We start from the raw sequence: 20,415 nt of genomic DNA, 5'->3' as shown, positions 1-20,415 counted from the left end.
CTTCCTTCCTTCCTTCCTTCCTTCCTTCCTTCCTTCCTTCCTTCCTTTCTTTCTTTCTTTCTTTCTTTCTTTTTTTTTTTATCAATGCTTTAAAAAAAAAAGTTGAAGTACTTCATGGTGGCATTCATGGCCTTGGTCAATGAGAATGGCTTTAGCTGTAACGGTAAGTTTCCAATGGAGCCGTTTCACACGTCCTTATTATGTCTTGCCTCCGAGGCCAAATGCCACGCTAACGGTGAGGCTTGTCTGTGTTCCCGTTTAGATCAAGTTCGACAGCGTGGAGGTGTGTGTGTGCTGTGAGCTGCAGCACCACTCGTCCGGATGCAGCAACCTCGGGGAGACGCTGAAGCTGAACCCCCTGCAGGAGAACTGTAATGCTGTGAGGCTGACCTTGAAGGTGAGGCTGGGCGCTGCCTGTGTGTGCATCTCTTCCCTCTCCTGAAGACATGCAGGAAGATTTATTAGCATAGAGATTCCTTTCAGCTCGTGATTGATCCAGGTGGTTGGATGCTGAGGGACCATCCTTCAGGAAAGAGCATTTTAAAGGCTTGTAGATTGTCATTTGGAAGCTCTGCTTTCTGGTCCCCGTTTCCATCTTTGCAGTGTCGTTTTTCCTGCCTCTGACAGATGCAGAGTGGGATAAGAATGGCTGAAAGAATTCTTCACAGATGAGGTTGCCATGGTTTCTTCTGTTTTCCTTATAGTCTCTGCTATAACTCCATCAAGGGCCACATGGTTATTCATTTTACTTTAAAAATATACTTGGGCAGATGAGATGGCTCAGAAGGCCCTTTGCCATCAAACAGATGACTGAGTTAGAACCCCTAGGGCCCACCTGGAAGAAGGAGAGAAGTGACTTCTGAAAATCATCTTCTGTCTTCTCCATACACAGTACTCAGACATACCCACATATAAATAATAAATAAATGAATAAATGCAATTAAAAGATAGTTAAAGAAAGAATTCTTATAATCTCCCATGATAAACTATGCTCACCTAAAACATTTGATCTTTTATAAAGGCAGCATAGAACCTGGGCATGATGGAGCACCTTTAATCCCAACACTCAGGAGGCAGAGGCAGGTTCAAGGCTGACCTCTTTTACATAAAGACTTCTAGGTCAGCCAGTGCTACACCGTGAGGACCCTCTCTCAAAGAAGAAGTAGAGAGGGCATATGGAAATGCTATCATAGTATTCTTCCTCTGTCTGTCTTCTTACAGGGGTTATTTTACTTAAAACCCAAGCTAGCTACTTAAAAATCCATATGGACAGTCAACCCAGGTCTTTTCTTGTCCCTGTACAAGTAGCTGAAATGTTTTGAAAAGCTGTGCTGGATTGAAGGATCTTTTGGTTGGTGGTGAGACTGGGTTTACTGTATGTGGGGAGCTCTGGCATATGGCAGGAAACAGGAGTTCCAAGAACCACAGGCCCCAAAGACAGCTGCCTCCGCCCTGGGAAGAAGGAAGCTGGCTACTTGGGATGTACCTGTGCTTGGTGTATAGGCAGCCTCCCTCCCTGCCTTGTCCACATGGAGAAATGGGCCAAGGTCAGGGTCCTGGTACCCATCAAAGTGACAGCCTTGGTGAAAATGAAGGAAGCCAGAACTGCCGGTCCACAGGAATGCTTTCCTGGTACCAACTGTCTTTGTGGTTTTATGTTACGTACCTTCATTGTCCATATCATCCTACATGTTGGGGTCTGCTCAGAAGCAGTGCCCAGTAGATGCAGGGCTGGTCACAACCCACTGCAACAGGGACTGGGCTCACATTGCTTACTCTAAGATCTCATTCTGATCATTTCTAAGTTACGGCTTAAGCGCTGGTGCACTTTCTTTCCACATTTAAGGAACACAATCAGAAGATAGGTAATTATAGTGACGGTATGACCACCACTTCCTGGGAGAGCTGCAAGCTCCCAGGGCATCTAAAGCTACAAGGACCACTTCTGTATATCAATCAACTTTCTGTCACTATGAAAAAAAAAATCCAAGTTCTACTTGGAAGAGAAAAGGTTTTAGCGCATTGTATAGTTTTGGAATTTCAAGTGTGTGATCAAATAATGCTCTGGGCCATGGTGAGCCCACACACCATGACAAGACCATGTAGCAGGCCAAAACCACTCATCTCACCACAGGCAAGGGAGTGGACGCAAAAGAGGAAGGGCCAGGATCCTACAATCCCCTGGGAAGATATCCTCAGGAGATCTAAGGACTTCTAAGGTCTTGCCTTAAACTTCCATTTTTTTTTTAATATTTATTTACTATACAAATATTTGCTGGCATGCACCTGCTGACCACAGAGTCCAGAACAGGGTGGAGTGGTAGTTATAGATGGTTATGAACTGCTGTGTGAGTGCTGAGAATTGAACTCTGGTCCTGTACTAGAGCAGCAGGTCCTCTTAACTGCTAAGCCATCTCTCCAGTCCCAAGGACTCAGCTTTTAACAGTGGACCTTTGACAAACAGTTTGCCAAACCATTCTGCTATTTATTTTCTTTTCTTTTTAGCTAATAGGTTATATAGAATATTTGGTCTGTTGCCCCAAATCCCTGGACTTCTTCTTGGAATCTTTATTCAGTGAGACCAGAGACCCACTTTCAGGAACCTGCTAAGGAGATGTGAATTGAAAGGAAATGATAGTTTAGGGAAAGGATTCTTTCTTTAAGGTGCAGGCTCAAGCCCAGGGTCGCTTGGACTGTGCAGTCTTGTCATCATGTGCTGTTCTATTACCTTGGCAGAAAAGGTAGTGGGGAATGTTTTTATGGATTAGCCAAGTGAAGTGAAGGGATTCAAGTCAGGGCTGGCTAGCCTAGCTGACTATTTGAACACTGTCAGTGGCTCCTCATCTAAATGCAGATAGCCAGGACACTGTTAAGAATTGAAGGCATATCAGTCTCAGAAAAGACCCCTGTGCCAAGATTTTTTTTGTTCTGTTGCTCTCCTTGTGGAGCTCCTGTCCCCTGCAAGTCTTTCTAACTTCCCCTTCTTTCATAAGATTCCCTGCACTCTGCCCAAAGTTTGGCTATGAGTCTCAGCATCTACTTTGATACCCTGCTGGGTAGAGTCTTTCAGAGGCTCTCTGTGGTAGGCTCCTGTCCTGTTCCCTGTTTTCTCCCTCTTCTGATGTCCATCTCATTTGCCTTTCTGAGTGAGGATTTATCATCTTACCCAGGGTCCTCCTTCTTGTTTAGCTTCTTTAGGTTTTAGTATGTTTATCCCATATTATATGTCTAATATCTACTTGTAAGTGAGTATATACCATGTGTGTCTTTCTGCTTCTGGGATACCTCACTCAGGATGATCTTTCCTAATTCCCACCATTTGCCTGCAAATTTCATGATTTCCTTGTTTTTAATTGCTGTGTAGTATTCCATTGTGTAAATGTACCACAATTTCTGTATCCATTCCTCCATTGAGGGACATCTGGGTTGTTTCCAGATTCTGGCTATTAGGAATAAAGATGCTACGAACATGGCTGAGCAAATGTCCTTGTTGTATACTTGAGCATATTTTGGATATATGCCTAGGAGTGGTATCAGTATTCCTAATTTTCTGAGAAAGCACCAGATTGATTTCCAAAGTTGTACAAGTTTACATTCCCACCAGCAATGAAGGAGGGTTCCCATTTCTCCACAACCTCTCCAGCATGTATTGTCACTGAGACCTGATAGGCTAGGGTCAAACGGAAGGGGAGGAGGACCTCCCCTATGAGTGGACTTGGGGAAGGGGCATGGGAGGAGATGAGTGGGAGGGAGGGTGGGATTGGGAGGGAATGAGGGAGGGGGCTACAGCTGGGATACAAAGTTAATAAACTATAATTAATTTTATAAAAGAAAGAAGTTAGAGCAGGAATCTGGAGGCAGGAGCTCATGCTGAGGCAATGGAGAAGTGCTGCTTACGTAGCTTGCTCATCCTACTTCCTTATAGAACCCTAGACCAACTTCCCAAAGCTGATCCTATGAAGAACTCTACAAGAAGACCAACAGAGTCAGCTAACCTATGCCCACAGGCATTTCCAGACACTGTAGCATAAACCACAGAGCAGGCATGGGCTGGACCTAGGCCCCCAACACATATGTAACTGATGGGCAGCTTGGTTTTCATGTGGGCCACACAGCAGGCAGGGCAGGGGGCTGTCTCAGACTTAGACTCTATTACCTGCTTTTGGATCACTTTCCCATAGCTGGTCAGCCTTGTCTGGCCTCAGTGGAAGATCATACTCTTAGTCCTGATGCGACTTGATAGGCTGGGTTAGATTGGTATGGGGTCAGGGGCGTTCCCCTTTTCTAAGGTGAAGGAGCAGGAGGAAGAAGAGGATGGAAAGGTCTTACCAGGAGGAGAAGAGGGAGGGGGCTGTGATTGGAATGTAAAGTGAAAAAAAAATAAAAACATCAATAAAAATAATTTTAAAAAAGGAAAAAAAAAGAATTGAAGGCAAATGAAACATTCTCTCAACCTTCGTATTGATCGTTGTAAAAAACAATCTCAAGTCAGAGGCTATCAGAGCCAATGGCAGCAGGCTCAAAGTAGTCAGTGTTGATGGCTTAGGTGGGTGGGTGATGATCTAGCCATAGCAATGACTTGAAATTAGAAGAAGGGGAACCTTTCCCCTACCCCTATTCCCTACTGGAGGCCTCTATAGGGAGTAGTGGTTTGGGGATGAGAACTCACTTTGCCTGAGATGAGCAAGGTGGAGACAATTGGGAGTGTCTGTCTGTGGCTCATTGCTGTCTTCCAGTTTTGTTATTTCCTGAACTCCTTGCCATTATCCTGGGTCTTTAGCATTTCTATGTATATAGAATAGGTTTGTCAAGTTTCTATGGCGGTCCTGCTGGGATTTTGAGTGAGATCATGTAGAACCCACACATAGCTTTGAAAATGTCTAATTAAGTCTTCTTTTATTTCAACAGTGTGCATCATCTTCATCAGAATGTAATTTTCAGTTTATAGATTTTCATGTGTTTTGAGTTATTGGTGCTATTTTCATAATGCTTTAGAATCATCTCTTATTGTTATATCCAAATTTGATGCTTGTTACTGATCTTGTATCCTGTGATCTTGCTAAGCTCAGCTGGTAGCAGTAGGGACTTTTTGCTAGCTGATCCTGTGGTTGTGGAGAGGTTTTACATCTCCTAGTCTGTATTAGCCAGGGCTCCCCAGGGAACAGATCCAGAGGGCACTTGTAGACCTAGACACAGGACAGGGGATTTAACTGACTCACTTGACTATTGCTGAGAAATCTCACGATAGGCCATCCACAAGCTGGAGACCCTAGGATTCTGGCAGTGAAGCTCTGTTCAATACCAAAAGCTTCAGAATCAAGAAAACAGAAACTATAACTTTCAGCCTAAGGCCAGAGGCCAGAGGCCCTGGGAAGCTACTGGTGAAGATCCCAGAATGCTTTGAGTTCTCTGATGTCCTAGGCAGGAGAGTACTGAGAAAGGGGTACTTTACCACCTTCACATTGTGTTGTGTCTGAGACTGGCTGATTAGGTGGTGTCTAACCACATTAAGAATAGACCTTCCCACTTGGTCCACTCATTAGTGTGCAAGTCCACAGACACACCTGGACTCTTGGAATCCTTCATCCAGTCCAGTCAATACCTAAAATAATGTGTCACACACTCCAGTTTGGATGGCTCCTTCCTTTATTTATTTTTTTTCCTGTAACTGGAAACTCCAGTTTCCAAACTCCAGTGGCCAAATGGAGGCGCCAAGGGCAAACATGCACTCCTTTTTCTTGATCTTAGAGCTTAGGTGTACTAACTGCTCCAGTGATTCCCATCATTGGATAGTGAAGTCCACTCATGTCCATGAGTAGATGTTGTATTTTGTCAATCAGTTACAGCACCTACATAGGTCACCTAGTTATGGTAATTGGGCTCTCAAAACAATAACAACAACAACCACGACAAAACAAATATCATGTAGGTTTGTTGATGTGTCCCAGCAAGCAGTGGACATAGCTAAAGCTCTGAAGTTCAGCCCCATCCTGCAGTTTGTTTGTTCTATAGTTTGAACAACGGTGTTGCATTCTCTATGGGATCATCACTTGTCTTTGGATTCTGTCTATGTGAGCATCCTAGGGTGGTCTCTGAATCTTGGACCACTGAATGGAAGTTTTTGGTTGAGTCTTTTTTTTTTCTCTTTTCAGTTTTAGCATACTTAGAGATGCAGCTATTACAGACAGGCCCTTGGGTCATTCTTTAGTAAACAAGCTCCTGAAGTTTAACAGGACAGCTCTGTCAATCATGTCTTAGGACATCTTTGCAAACATGCTTTGCAAATCTTTGCTTTCTTTAGATAAGAGGAAAGGGATTCAGCGGAAGCAGGCAGGAACACAAGCAGAGCTCAGGAAGACTTTAACACATCTTAATCCTACAGCTCTGCGTAATCCTGTAGCTCTCAGGCAGAACCTAGTAAGCTATCACAGCACAGGGCACCAGCAAAACAGAATGAATACTAACCTTCTCACATATGTTCTTCTTTTCCTGTTCAACCTTATATTTTCATCTTTTGCAGTATGATAACATGGTGATAAAAATTGACTTCTCAGTGATGAGCCATACTTGCATCTCCTAAACTATCCTTCGGTCACTTTTCCTTGGCCATATTGATGGTCCTGTATTAAAACATCTTTCACTTCTGTGACTGCTTTTTACTTTCTTCAAGACAGGGTCTTACCATGTAGCCTAGGATAGCCTTGAACTTTTGGTGGTCGTCCTGCCTCAACCTTTTTACTGCTCGAATTACATGTGTGGGTCACTTCTCCTGGCCAGCAACTGCTCCCCGTTGCTAGCATTTCCACTAGACCGGTCCTTCTTGCTTTCATCTGTCTGGTCACTTAACAGTAAACTCTTACTTACTGCCCATCATTTCCACTACAGCTGATGTGTGATGTGTGATGTTTTTGCCCCAGGCGAGTTCTCATATTTCTCCCTGGAGGCTCCATCTTTCTCTTAGAATTTGGTTGAAGTATGAGTGGGCTCAATTTTAGTTGGGATTTTGCAATACCCGCTGTTCTGTTGTAACTGTAAAGGAGTGCTTTTGCCAGCCTGGAGCATATGGAATCCCATTTAGAAGATTCTATCTCTGCCAATCTAAAAGTCTCAAGAACTGATCCTCCCCAGCAGTTCCACCTTAGAATATTGACATTCATTGAATATTGACAGAGGGAAAATTCTACAATCCTCCTAATATCTTTTGACCCTTTTAGGCCTTTTATGACCATAAATGGTATTTAAGACTCTTAAGCTGGGACTGGAGAGATGGCTGAATGGTTAAAAGTACTTGCTGCTCTCACAGAGGACCTGGATTCAGTTCCCAGCACCCACATGGTCATGGTGACTCACAACCAGCTGCAGCTCCACTTCCTGGAGATCCATGCCTCTACTGACCCCTGCTGGCGCCTGAGGCATACGGTGCCCAAGAGCCTGCACATACACATAAAATAAAATTAGTTAAGTTTAAAAATAGATTTTAATTTATTCCTTCTTCCCTGGAAACTGAAAAGTATAGATGGTAGTAGCATTCCATCAGCTGGGTCGCCACAGGAAACAGAGACTCCTGCAAACTTCCCAGATTGGATGTATAATGTGAATGAAAAGTAAGATTTTTGTTATTTTTGTTGAGGATATTTGTTACTGCAGCATACCCAAGCCCATCTTGCTTCCATCTGGCTGGCCAGTTACCTGTATGGTCTTACTCATTGCCCATCACTTCCACTAGAGCTGTCATGACAGTTTGGGGTGTGATTTCAATAGCGTTTTTTTTTTTTTTTTTCAATTATTAGGTCTATTAGTTTCACTAAGGTGTGTCTTAATACCGTGTGCCCATTCGGTGTATGTATTTGCCTTTTGCTTCATTTCAGACAAGTATTTTTTTTAAGGATTTATTTCTATTATTATTTTGAAATATGTTTCAGTGTGTGGATGTGTGCATATGAGTGCAGGTACCCAGGGAATCTGAAAAAAAGGTGTCAGATCCTCTTTGGCTAAGTTACAGGCACTCGTCAGCCACCTGATGTGGGCACTGGGGACCTGACTGGGGTCCTTTGCAAAAGCAGTATGCACTCTTAGGCTTTTAGCTAATGAACCATTTCTCTCACCCCACACATTTTTTTTTTCTTGAAGTGGGTACTTCATTTCCCCCCCCTAGTTCAATTTATTTTAACAGTGGCACATTCATTTTGTGGGCCATTTCTATCCATATTTCACAACTGCCATTTTTCTCTCATCTCAAGCTGCATTTTTTACCCCAGCTCACTCTGTTGGTCTGAAGTCTCTCTCCCTGGCTGTCTCAGCAGTACTGCCTTTCCCTCTGCTTCCAGTGTGATGTTGAGCTCTGGCAGCCCCCTTGTCCATCTTCGTTTTGGTCCTGGCACCCTTGCACCCCGGGCTTGGCACTTTGACTACAGCTGCCTTCTTCTCCCTTTGTCTGGCTCTTCAATGGTAGAACTTGTACGGTTTCAGGTCTTTCTTAGATCTTTCTTCTGACCAGCATGGATACATCAAAGCACTAAAGCCGACTTCTGACCTCTCAATGTTAACACAAGCTTGTGCTCTTTAAATAGGCTTTACTTAAGACTTTTTACTTTCTCTTTACAGTTGCAGATACTTCTTCCTCAAGGGAGACACAAATATTTAATATAGTTGCCGAGTTTTCTCATAAATACTGGTGCAGTCATTTTTAACATGATGTTGCCGTGGCAAACTTAAGATGTGTGTGATGGATGACTTCTTCCTAGGAAGCAGGGTTTCCTCGGGAGCCCTGTGTTGCTCTGCTAGTATGCAAGCTCTTGGATCCCATAACTGGGCGGTGGGGAAATGGGGTCTCTCTGAGCAGGACTAATCTACACAGATGTTCATGGGAGCCCTGCTTAGCCTTTGAAAATGTTCCTGATACCCAGTGGAGGAGGGGGCTGGAGAAATACTTCCTTGATTGGTTTCCTTGATCCTTCCATTTAGGCCAGCAATTACAGTGGGTTCATTGATCTTTTATGTATTTGAGGTTTTACTTACCTGATTAGTAACACTCCATGACTACATTTCCATATTAAATTATAGATTATCCATCCCTTGGTAGCTCATGAACTCAGGTGAGGCTGGTAAAATCCCATATAATTGGCTTGGCAGTCAAAGAGCGTTGTTTTTGGCAGTGTTAGAATGAACTGGTACTGACTTAGTGAGGGCTGGCTAAATGCTTGTTGCCTGTGATTACTGCCCTGAGTGGTACCAGGACATTACACTGGAACAGGGAAAGGGCCCAGGGCTGTCTCTGTGGCTGATGAGGAAGGATCTTGGGATGCTGAATAAGATGCAGACAATTAGTCTCCCAGTATAGTCTTTGCTTGTTTGGAGGCCCTGAAGCCCCTAAATCTTTCTGCCTCGTGCTCTTCCCTGCCCTGTCATGCCCTGTTCTGCCCTGCTTGTCCCACTCCTGCCATTCTGAAGTATTAGTAGAGAACCCTGGAGGCAGACGCCATCTCTCTCAAAGATGATAGCACAGGCCACAAAAAATGTTTTATTCTCTACCACAGAGCCAGCAACCTAAAGGGACCCAGAACTCCATTGTGCCAGGCTGGGATCCTTGGATCTGTATGTATGGGAGCATGATGACATCCTATTGCCCGGGCACTTCTTGTGTGCTGGAGAAGAGCACAGCCAGGGAGTTTAGGAGGGACCTCCTGGGTCCCCTGCAATCTGGGCAGCAATCAAGTTTCCTTTGTGAGTCTCAGTCCCTCAAAATCTCTGCCCTGCCCTGATGAGGTGGTATTTCATGGTAGTCAGGAAACAGAATATAAAAATGAGGATTTGGGTATCTGATTTCTCAAAACAGTAGTGATTCAGGGCAACTGAAAAATCAAAATCAAGTCTGTGGATCCTTCTGGATGAAATACTCTGTGTTCTTTTGTAAGATGGTGAAGAGATGATACACTTTTTAAAAAAACATAGTGATTAAAGACTGTATTTTTACCTAGTGATTAAAGATTGTAATTACCAAGCCAAACCCAACACAAACCTGTGACATTTTCTATTCAGCATTACCATAAATTTTAAAGCCACAAAAATCAGAATTAATTAATAGAATATGCATCATGTACTGTCCTGTATTCACCCCCCAAAAAAAACTCCTGGCTAATTTCAAAATAGTCATTGTGGTTTCATGTACCTGATTTAATTTATCAAGCTACCCTAAACCAAATCACCAAGGAAAGCTAGCCCACAAGTAAGGAGATCAACGTTCCCTAAGAAACCAGTGAGTTACTGAGCTATGTGAGCTCTCACCTTAATGGTTCTTTGTCTCAGAGAAAGAGGTGGGGACAATTTCCTAAGAAACCTAGAGACATGAAGAATCAACTCACCATCCACTCTTGATCATGCTCTCACTCAGGCTAAGAAAATGGAAACAGTTCGTGAATAAATAAGTGATTGTCATTTTGTTGAGCACTTGAGCACTGCCTGGCAGTATCAAACACCAGACCCATGCACCCCAATTCATCAAATACTCATGCAACAATGTACACGTGCACACACTAAACATACCCCTCGGATGCACATAGCACGCACGCACACACACACACACACACACACACACACACACACACACACGACTACATACATACATAGTTTTTACACCATGCTCATTTACACTCGGGCCACTTACACCCACACCTCTTCTAGGATTGCCCATTCTGTTTTCAGAAGTTGGGTTCCACACAGGGCTTCTGTACAGAAGCACACCTTTACACAACTTAAGAAATCTCACCCGGAGTTTCTAAAGGGGGAGGGGGATGCATCAGCATTCCTCTGGCAGATGTGGTATAGTCAGAGATGAAAAAGGTTCCATGTTCTTGCTGCCCTGTGTATCCTAGTAACCACAAACTCTGAGTAAAGAAAGGAACATCTAGAAATGCTGGGCTTTTCTGATAAGATCACTTAGCCCCAGAAGTCTGTCCGTCCTTCCAGAGGAGAGGAGAGTGTCCCTGAATGGCATCTCTCTCACTGGCTACCTCCTGCTCTGTGATATTACCGGAGTCCGCTTTCCCTTTGTGGTGAAGACATCATGTTTTATCTGACACACACACTGACAAATGTGTGTGATGTGGGTTGTATTAGCTGCCCTTTGAAATCGTCGCATGGACTGGGCAGCCCACTGAAGAGTTTTGTACCTACTGAGCTCACACCCAGTCCAGACAGTTTAGAGGTTGAGGTAAAAGTATTTTTGTGTCATCTGAATAGTGGTGTATTTTATGGAATATGTACAGTAATCTCATCCTATTAGCAAAATTGATGGGCAGAGCTCTCAGAGAGTAACCTGTAAAGGCAGCCTGGCCAGGCTGTCTCTCTGTGCTTCTTGCACCATGTATGGACACCAGGAACACAGCCTTCAACACGTGGTTTCTGACACTAGACATATGGTAGATGCTTCCTCTATACACCACGTCCGTTGTCCCGCAGCTCAGTTTGATTCTGACCCTGTCCACCTGGGCTCTGCCACCAAGACTGCCCATGGAGGGTGCCAGTCACTTGCTGACTTCCCGCAACACCCATCGTTCATGTAGTCTCCACCTCAGTGACCGCAGAATTTCTTAGGCTGACAGTTGGGGCTTAGACCAAAGGGCATGGGGCAGAAAGAACTCTGAGACCCTTTCTGAAGTTGGTAAAAATCCTTTTCCTGTCAGAAGTATTAATTTCTTTGCTCAGCAAAATATCTGAAGCACTTTTCTGTGCCCAGGTCAGGCACGGGGTATATAGCTACTAAAGACACAGACAGTGGCCTCTGGATTTCGTGGGCAAAGAGACGGGTGCAATAGAGCCTTGCTGTGTGGTGTGTTGCATTTGCTGTAACAAAGTAAAAGTATTGGATTATGGGTATTTTCAACCCCTTCCTTGGTCTCAAGAGGGATACCCATTATTTTGCTGGGTGGGAAACATTTTAGGTGTGGAGTGCTGGGATGGCTAAGCAGGTAGAGACACCTGCTTCCATGCCTGTGCTCAGTCCCCGGGACCCACGTGGCAGAAGAAGAGAACAGACTCCTACAAGCATGTGCAGTGGGGCACATGCACCTCCCCCACAGGTAAATGTAACACCAAATGTGGGCATGGCTGGGTGATGGAAGGGACAGCTGTGAGTAAAGAGTTAGCATCACCTGAGGAAGTGGGAAGACCTGAGGAGCTTCTGGGGTTCTGTTGCTGAACAGTCTCTAACGAGAACATGATTATGTGGGCATGGATGTTTTAACACACACACACACACACACACACACACACACACACACACACACACTACCCCACCTCTAATTGCACCTGAAATACAAAAGTTCCATGAAACCAGGATCCTGTACCATCATGGACATTGAGAAAGGTAGAGAAACTGGCCCTTTCTTGAATGTTCTAGAAATTTCTGCAATACACGTCATACACTCACACACACACACACACACACACACACACAAAAACCTAAGCAATGTAGATAGGCCAGCCTGTTGAATCTTTGTGTGAAGTTAAGCAGAACTGTATGTGAAGAAATGTACCCTAATTCTGAGGAGTAAGGACTGCTGGGTGTTTGCTAGGCTAAACATGAAATCAGTTATGATGTGTGGGGTTCATTTTTGGAAAGGTAAAGACACTCTTAGTCACCATGAGCTGTGATCTCATTATTTAAAATGACCACAGACATTTTAAGGTCTAATGTACTCTAATACGTACCTTCAAGATATGACACTCAGCCTTCTGCCCCACCCACTATCCATGTGGGTGGTTGCCCTAGTTCCTCTTGTAACGAGAATTTTGTAGCCACCTGAACACAGGTTCTGTGACACAAAAGAACGGAAGCCAACTCTTTAGGCGTCGGGGCCGGTTGCGGGCAAAGGGGAAGCAGTCTAGGAGGATGCCAGTGCATTGTGGGAGGAACAGGTGAAATCCACCTCCCATCGCAGGAACACACTCTCTCTTCCTTTGTGCCACAGGTTGTCTATGGCACACTTAACATTCCAGGGTCTTGGAACAGGGGCTGTCAGGGCTTGGCGGTGTACTGGTAGTTAGGACTCAGATCTCATCTGCACTCTCAAAAGAACCCCAGTCACTCCATCGTAAGAGTAAATGGCTTTAAGGGACATTCTAATGCCTCATGCAGGAGGCAAATATGAGGCTAAAGAAAGGATCTGGGATTGAGCAAGCGGCCTGGGGGCATGAGCTCACATCTGGAAAAGAGAGGTTATTTTGAGGCCGTCTCATTGTTTTCAGAGCTGGGAATTAGTATTGGACTGAGAGGAGAATGGAATGAGAGAGGTAAGTGTGCGGCAGGAGAAAATGTACAAGAATGAGGGAAGGATGGGACCCTCAGGAGAGCAGCACTGCCATGCTAGAAGGGCAACAGAAAGCACAAAGCGACTCCGGGAGTAAATTGTGAGCAAAATATGCGCAGTTACTGCGAATGAGTAATGCCAAAAGAAAGCTCTCAAAACCTTTGTGACACTGAGTGAGTCAGTAAAGATGGAAATCATAGAATCAAGAGGAGAAGGAGAAGGAGGGAGGGGAAAGGGGGGGGGAAGAGAGGAGGGGAAGGGGAGAGAGAGAGAGACTCAAGAATTCAGAGGTTTCTTTGGGGTATTGATATGATTCAGCAATCAGTAGGCAACCGGTTACAGGAACTTCCGAGGAATAATGTAATCACAGAAGAGCTGAATAAATTTATTGTGTGTGGCTTGTTATCTCAAGGCCACGGTGGAAGTGGCCAAATTGAGAGGGGCCACGGGAGAGAGCCTGCAACACGGGGCAAGCTGTGGCAGAGGCTTCTTAGGGGCAGGATGATTCTGATTCTCCTTTCTTCTTAAATACGTCATATCGTTTTCAGCCTCAGTGAGGCTGGTGGGGTGAACTTCCTTATTTTCATTCCAGGGGGAAAGACGGAGGAGGGTGCATGATGTACAGGCACAAAACTGCAGTCTCACAACTGGTGGTAGGTCTAGATTTCTGGCTTCCATACCTGATTGGTCCATCCCCTACCCCAATGTAACCAGCTTGCTAGAGGACAGAGACACAGTGGTGCCTGAAGAACTGTGGCTGACCCGTGGATAGCCGAGGAAGCCTTGCTGTTCAAATGTCTGGGGTGCCTTCAGCAGCCCCTTGGCCCATACACCTGAGGGCACATCTGAGGGTCAATTAATACCCCCCCCCACTCCTGAGAACCAATTAACAAGTTCACACACATACACACACACACACACACACACACACACACACACTGAGAATAATGTAATAAACAGCTGCAAGCTTTGTCTATCCATGATGCTTGTGTTAGTATGCTTCCTGTTGCTATAACAAAATTCTTGAGACCCAGTCATTATAAAGTATGGAAGAAGCTTATTTTGTTCATGATGCTAAACAACAGGATGCCCAGAATTGCGGTGTTTGATCTCTGGTAAGGCCGAGGGTGTCACATGATGAGGCAGAGCAAGCATGCTAGTTCAGTCTCCATTTTTATATAAAACCACTAGTGCTGTCATGGGGTAGGGGAGGATCCCACCCACATGGCTTCATCTCGTCCTTACCACCACCAAGGAACCCACCCCCAACACCCTTCAACATGTGCATTTTTGGGTTAATTTTAATTATTTTCTTTTATGTGCCTGTCTGTGAGCTCGCATGGGTTTATGAGCACCACGAGTATAAAGGAGTCCACGAAGGTCACATGAGGGCATAAGAGCCCACCACAAAACTGGGCTTACAGACAGTTGTGAGCTGCCATGTGGGAGCTGGGAATGGAACCAGATCCTCTGCAAGAGCAGCCAGCACTCTTAACCACCAAGCCACCTCACCAGCCCCATTGAGGCTAATTTTAAACACAGGAAATTTGGGGGTAAAGCATCTAGACCGTAGTTAACTCTGCATACCCAGATGAAAACCCTCACCTCAGTCTTCCCTCCTCCCTTCCACAGGATCAAATGATGGCCTAGAAGCAATCTTTCTCATGAGGTAACTTTCACTGTTCCCCTGCACAGCTGAACACCTTACTACAAGGTGCATGAACTTTCTCCCATCAGTGGAACAATGAGCAACTGTCCCTTTCCACCCATCTTCTTGTTCTGAACTCTGGTCGTGTCCCTTGTGAGTGGATCTGGCTTGTTTCCGGTTTCTCTGGTGTGGCTGTGGGCCTTCAATAGCCATGTACCCTTTGCAGCACAAGGTAGATTTTTCTGTAGCATGAGTAACTGTGGTGAGGGAAGCACACGAGTGTCAGACTCTCTCTCTTGCTCTCCATGGCAACTGCACTGACTCACACAGTCACGGGCCTGGGAAGAAGTACCCTTGCTTCTGATGCCACCATCTTACACATGACTTGTGGCTATTTGTGTCTCTAATCCAAGGATAGCCGGTCTTGTCATTTTCCCTGGTAGGTTCTTTGTTCTTTAGGCTAAACAATTATTCTCTGTCTGTGCCTCATCCTCACACATTGTTTCGGTGCTGTTTGTCATAGAGAAACATTTAGTTGTAAAGCACGGAAATTCAATTCATTTGCAATTGTCATTTTTCCATGTTGCATTTAAAAGAAAATGTTTCCCTGTCCTGAACTCATAAAAGTGTCTAGATTTTATGTTTGAAAGCTTTGCCTTTCACATCTGGGGCTTAACTTTGTATATGTTACAAATAAAAACCTAAGCCTGAGACAGTAGCATGCCTCTATCAGCCCAATACCCAGGAAGGAGGCTAGGGCAGGAGGGCTGTGAGTTCAAGGCTAAGCTGAGCTACATGAGACCCTATCTCAAATATACATATACTTTTAGTTTGTTTTTGTTTGTGGGTAATCTTCAGCTGTTCAAAAGCAATCCTAAAGATGTCTGGTCTCAGCCTGTTCTTGGCTGGAAGCTCTCTACTGAGCACACCCTGCTCAGCTCACCCACTTCCACGGTCCTGTGAGTCCTCATCTCTGTGCTGGTCCCTTCCCTGTTTAGATGATCTAACCCATATGCACCTGCTTAGGTTCTAGATGACTTTCACCTACAAGAGCTTAGTGTCCAAGATTCTGAAGACCTAACACTGGCTCACCTTCACTGCCTACTGTGGCTCCAAGCTGTTGTAGGTCTGTCAGTCATTCCACACTCAGAGATGACCTGATGCTTCTCACAGATGAGGATCCACAAACAGGCTAGCTTTAACAAATTTAGGTGCTGTTTGTCATAGAGAAACATTTAGTTGTAAAGCAGGGAAATTCAGTTAATTTGCAATTGTCATTTTTGTGTGTGTGTGTTGCATTAAAAAAAAAAAGTTTTCCTGTCCTGAATGCATAAAAATGTCTAGATTTTATGTTTGAAAGCTTTGCCTTTCTCATCTGGGGTTTAACTTTGTATATGTTACAAATACCAATCTAAGCCTGAGACAGTAGCATGCTTCTATCCGCCCAACACTCAAGAAGAAGGCTGGAGTCACAGAGGTCCAGCAGACAAGCAGGAGTTCTTGGGATTGATCCCCACCATCCACCCTTAAATAGCTCCCAAATGGGACCTTTCATCTCAGCTCCTGTCCCTCTCTTCCTCAAACAATCAGTGGATGGGATCATCATCACTCCTGGCTGCTTAGGGTAGAGATCTGGGGGTTGTCACCTCTTCTTACCTTTCTCTCCTCTCTTCTCCTCCACCTTCTCCCCTTCCTTCGCCTCTTCATCTTCTTTATGTGCATCTTGTCCTCAGGTCCACTATCCGCTTCCTGCTGCATACGGGTACATTGCTTTCATTCTAGCCATTTAGGGGACTAAGAGAAGGATCACTTGAACCTAGGAGTCCAAGGATGGCCTAGGTAACATTGTGAGATCCTGAGAGAAGGGTGCAGGGAGACTAGGGCTCTGGTGAAGTTGTGTCAGAGGGGAAGTATGGCTAGATTTGTTATGTAAACAGATCTTTCAGCAGCTGTGGGGGCATGACTAAGAGGCTCAGGTGGGAGGCCAAAAGCTGCACCTTTCAAGGCCACAGCGAAGGAAGAGGAGCATGGGAGTTGATTCCATCCATGCAGCATTGCCACCCTTCTTTGATTTTCTGAGATTTTAGTAACCCACAGTCAACCTTGGTCCAAAAATATTAAATAGGAAATTCCAGAAGTAAACAACCAAAGCATTTTAAACAGTTTGCCATTATGCATAGCATGATGAAATTTCAAACCATCCCATTCCATTCCACTGGGAACATGAGTCACGCTTTTGTCCAGTGCATCCATGCTGTATGCTCTGCCTGCTCATCAGTCTCTTATATCATCTGGTTTACAGGATCAATGGTTGAGGGATCACAGCAACCATCATTTCACTCAGCAGAGGCCCCAAGAGCAAGAGCAGTTGATGCTAGCAACTGAGAGATGCAGGACCATTATATTTGTGGGTTTCAGACATCCACTGCGGGGCTTGGCACATATCCTCCACAGATGCTGTCTCAAAGAGGTAAAGTAACTGTCAAAACTGGAGACCAGGAAGCAAGGAGGAGAAACATTACAAGTCCTACTGGCCTGGCCCCAACAGTGAAGTGCCAGGGTTATCTATTGGGCATGGACTTGACCAGGAGGACAGACAGACAGAGAGGGAACAGGTTTTGAAGGCTGCAATAAAAATGTGGGGTTTCTAAGTTCCTGTCCAACATATGCCACTTTTCCTCGCAGACATCTCACAGGGCTCAGGTCCAGACCTCACTTGGTCCTTGGTGCTTTTTGTTATCTGTCGTGCTGTGGTGAGATGGGGAGGAATGCACTCCTGTCCTCAAGTAGCCACCAGCTGCCCTCCCCCCCCCCTCGTTCCTCCTGCAGCCTGGCCCCACTCTCAAGCACTGGCCTCTCTGCCCTGAATTTGCTTGGCCTTGGGAGAACACTCGATTGGTAACATGTTTGCCATTCATCACGACCTGAGTTCAGTCCCCTAAAACACATAAGTTGGCCCGGTAGGGTAGCACTTGCCTGTAATCCCAGCTCTGGGAAGATGAAACAGGAAGATGACACTAGCCAGCCAGTTTAGCTGAATTAACAAACTCCAGGTCAGTCAGGGACCCTGTCTAAAAAATAAGGTGGAGGTGATCGGGAAGGATACCCAACATTAACCTCTACCCGCCCCCCCATGATTCTTAATAACCTGCTCCCTGTATCCTAAAATGAACTGCTTTGGCCCTGGAGAGCATTAAAAAAAACTGTCCAGTCAGGAAGAATGAGGAAAGAGGCACACCGATCTTTTTGAGGGAGCATGAGACTACCAGTTAAATAGATTGGGGATGTTACTTCTGGTGATAGACATTTTCCAAGCACTCAGGAGGCAAAGGCTAATAAGATCACTTAAATGACTTCTTTGTGCTGTCGCCATTTCCCACAAGTGCCTCTTCATTCTTTTTAACTTCATTCTTAATCTTCCTAGACTTTAATCAAACTGCCTGTGCTTATACTTAACCTTCTCAGGGGTAAAACAAGTCACCATGAGACAGTGCATTCAGAAGACAGAAAAACAGCAGAATAATGAAAGGTGGAAAGATACCCGAAATTCACTCGATCACTTGATCAAAAGGCGAAAAAGAATATTGTGTAATATTCAGACCACATTCCTTGTATAGATGTGGTTTTAGTCTATTTTCTATTTCTGTTGTAATTGATAAAGACTAGGAGTTAATGATCTCAAGCCTCTGGAGGCTGAGAGGTCCAAGTGCGTGGTGTTAGCACCTCCCTCATTGGTGCTACGTGCTGACAATGTATATTGTACCACTGAAGAAAGACCAAATTGGCTTCTGTAACAATTGGCTCTGGAGACAGTCTGTCAACCTATTAATCAATCTATGCATGATTAACCTATTCATGACCACTAATTGCCTCTTACGGGTCCCACATCTGACTACCCCCCAAGAGGGATCACATCTCAGCACGTTTTGTTGGGGACACTCTCATCTGTCTGATAATCAATAGTACTGATTGACTTGAGCATCAGACATAAGGACTAAAGGAGCGCTGTTAAATTCATTCCCACATGCCTCTGTTTTTAGGCTTGGGCACTCAGGTGATTAACAGTTTGCAGTAATTATAGGTAATGTTTATTGAACCTTGCTGTGTGCCAGGCATTGCTGGAAGCACACTTCTGAACTAATATCTCCCTTGAAACTATGCTCTAAGAAACAAGCATCATTGTCCTCATATAACAGATGAAGAGCCCGAGGCATGTGACATTAAGTCCCAGAATCATAGAGCATTCAAAGGTGGAGCAGGGAGTCCCAGCCAGGCAGGAGGTAATTGCTCAGCTGCTGCAAGCTGCATATGAGTGGCTGGACCAAAGCAAGCCCAGGAACTGATTCCCTTCTGAACTTGTGAAATAAACTCGCTCACTCTTGCATATGTTCAGTATCTTTAAAAACCAAAACTAGCTGGAAACCAACAAACCATGTTTTCACCTGTTCCATACTGAGCATGCTCTCTTCCTAACGGAATGCTTTGGGATGGATGTGTTGCCCCTGCCAAGATTTCAGTGCGTTATGGATTCTGCCAGTGAAATGAATAGCCATTGACTGAAGTTTGTACTTCATGATGCAATGACAAAGCTCTGTGGTTCCCAGTATAAGGTGTTTCGAGTTTTGACAGACTCCTTGGAAAAGGCAATGTGTCCCTTCACCCTGTGTGCCGTTCCGTTTCATGTGAAGAATAAATTGCCATTTTGACCTGGAGGAAAAAAGGACACCACCTCCTCAATGAAATAGACAAACCGCACAGGACCTGAGGACTCATGGGCTCTGCCACCTAAGGAGGCCACATCTCCTAAACTAGCAGCAGATTAGATCTGCAGGTGTCTGTATCTTGGAATTTACTGATGTGACAAATCTTTACTTGCAATGTTTTTTCTTCAAGGGCTAAGATGGCATTTTCTTCCCAAAATGATGTTTGAAATAAGCCCTGTTATTTTCCTGAATCTTAAATATTCCTCAATCATCTAAATAAAAGGGTGGGATTTTCTTTCTATTTTTGGCTATCAAGAGATTAATTTGAGCTATAGAGTTTCTCTCTTATGAATAGTTATCAGTTGCTGCTGTAATTGCTAATGAGAGACTCCAAGGCATACTTTAAAGCAATTAAAACTTTGTTTCCACTCAACAGGAACTTAAATACAGGAATAATCATCACCACCATAACTTCCTTAAAGCACTTCATAATGTCTACAGCTGAATGACCAAGTTACTATGTCCGCTTTCTGGGATGAGTTTATGGATGAGGTTCTGGGTTGACTGAAATCGGTCCAGCTGTGACTATCAGTCCTAGAGACAGGAAAATGAATGGTCCTACCGTCCCCTGGTGGCCTAGGCCCCCTGAAACCCTGGCCTCCCATCCCCGTAATGAGCATCTTGGTGCCAAAGGCAGATAGCTGCACACACGCAGTGGAAGTTGTTCTGGGGTTTGGTGTCAGAAAGCTAAGCTGCT

At 44.7% G+C, this 20,415-nt stretch overlaps 1 protein-coding gene across 1 annotated transcript in view; it reads left to right on the top strand.

The window, feature by feature from the left end:
* Positions 1 to 20,415, top strand: part of Entrep2 (endosomal transmembrane epsin interactor 2) — a 401,477-nt gene that overhangs the window by 335,658 nt on the left and 45,404 nt on the right. The window contains exon 4 of the mRNA XM_055623385.1: positions 263 to 397. Coding sequence (XP_055479360.1) covers positions 263 to 397 — 135 coding nt within the window. The remainder of the gene's footprint in view (positions 1 to 262; positions 398 to 20,415) is intronic.

This window comes from Psammomys obesus, unplaced genomic scaffold (assembly GCF_907164565.1).
Source record: "Psammomys obesus unplaced genomic scaffold, mPsaObe1.curated_primary_1811, whole genome shotgun sequence".
NCBI lineage: Eukaryota > Metazoa > Chordata > Mammalia > Rodentia > Muridae > Psammomys > Psammomys obesus.
This window is presented reverse-complemented; position numbering and strand designations above follow the sequence as displayed.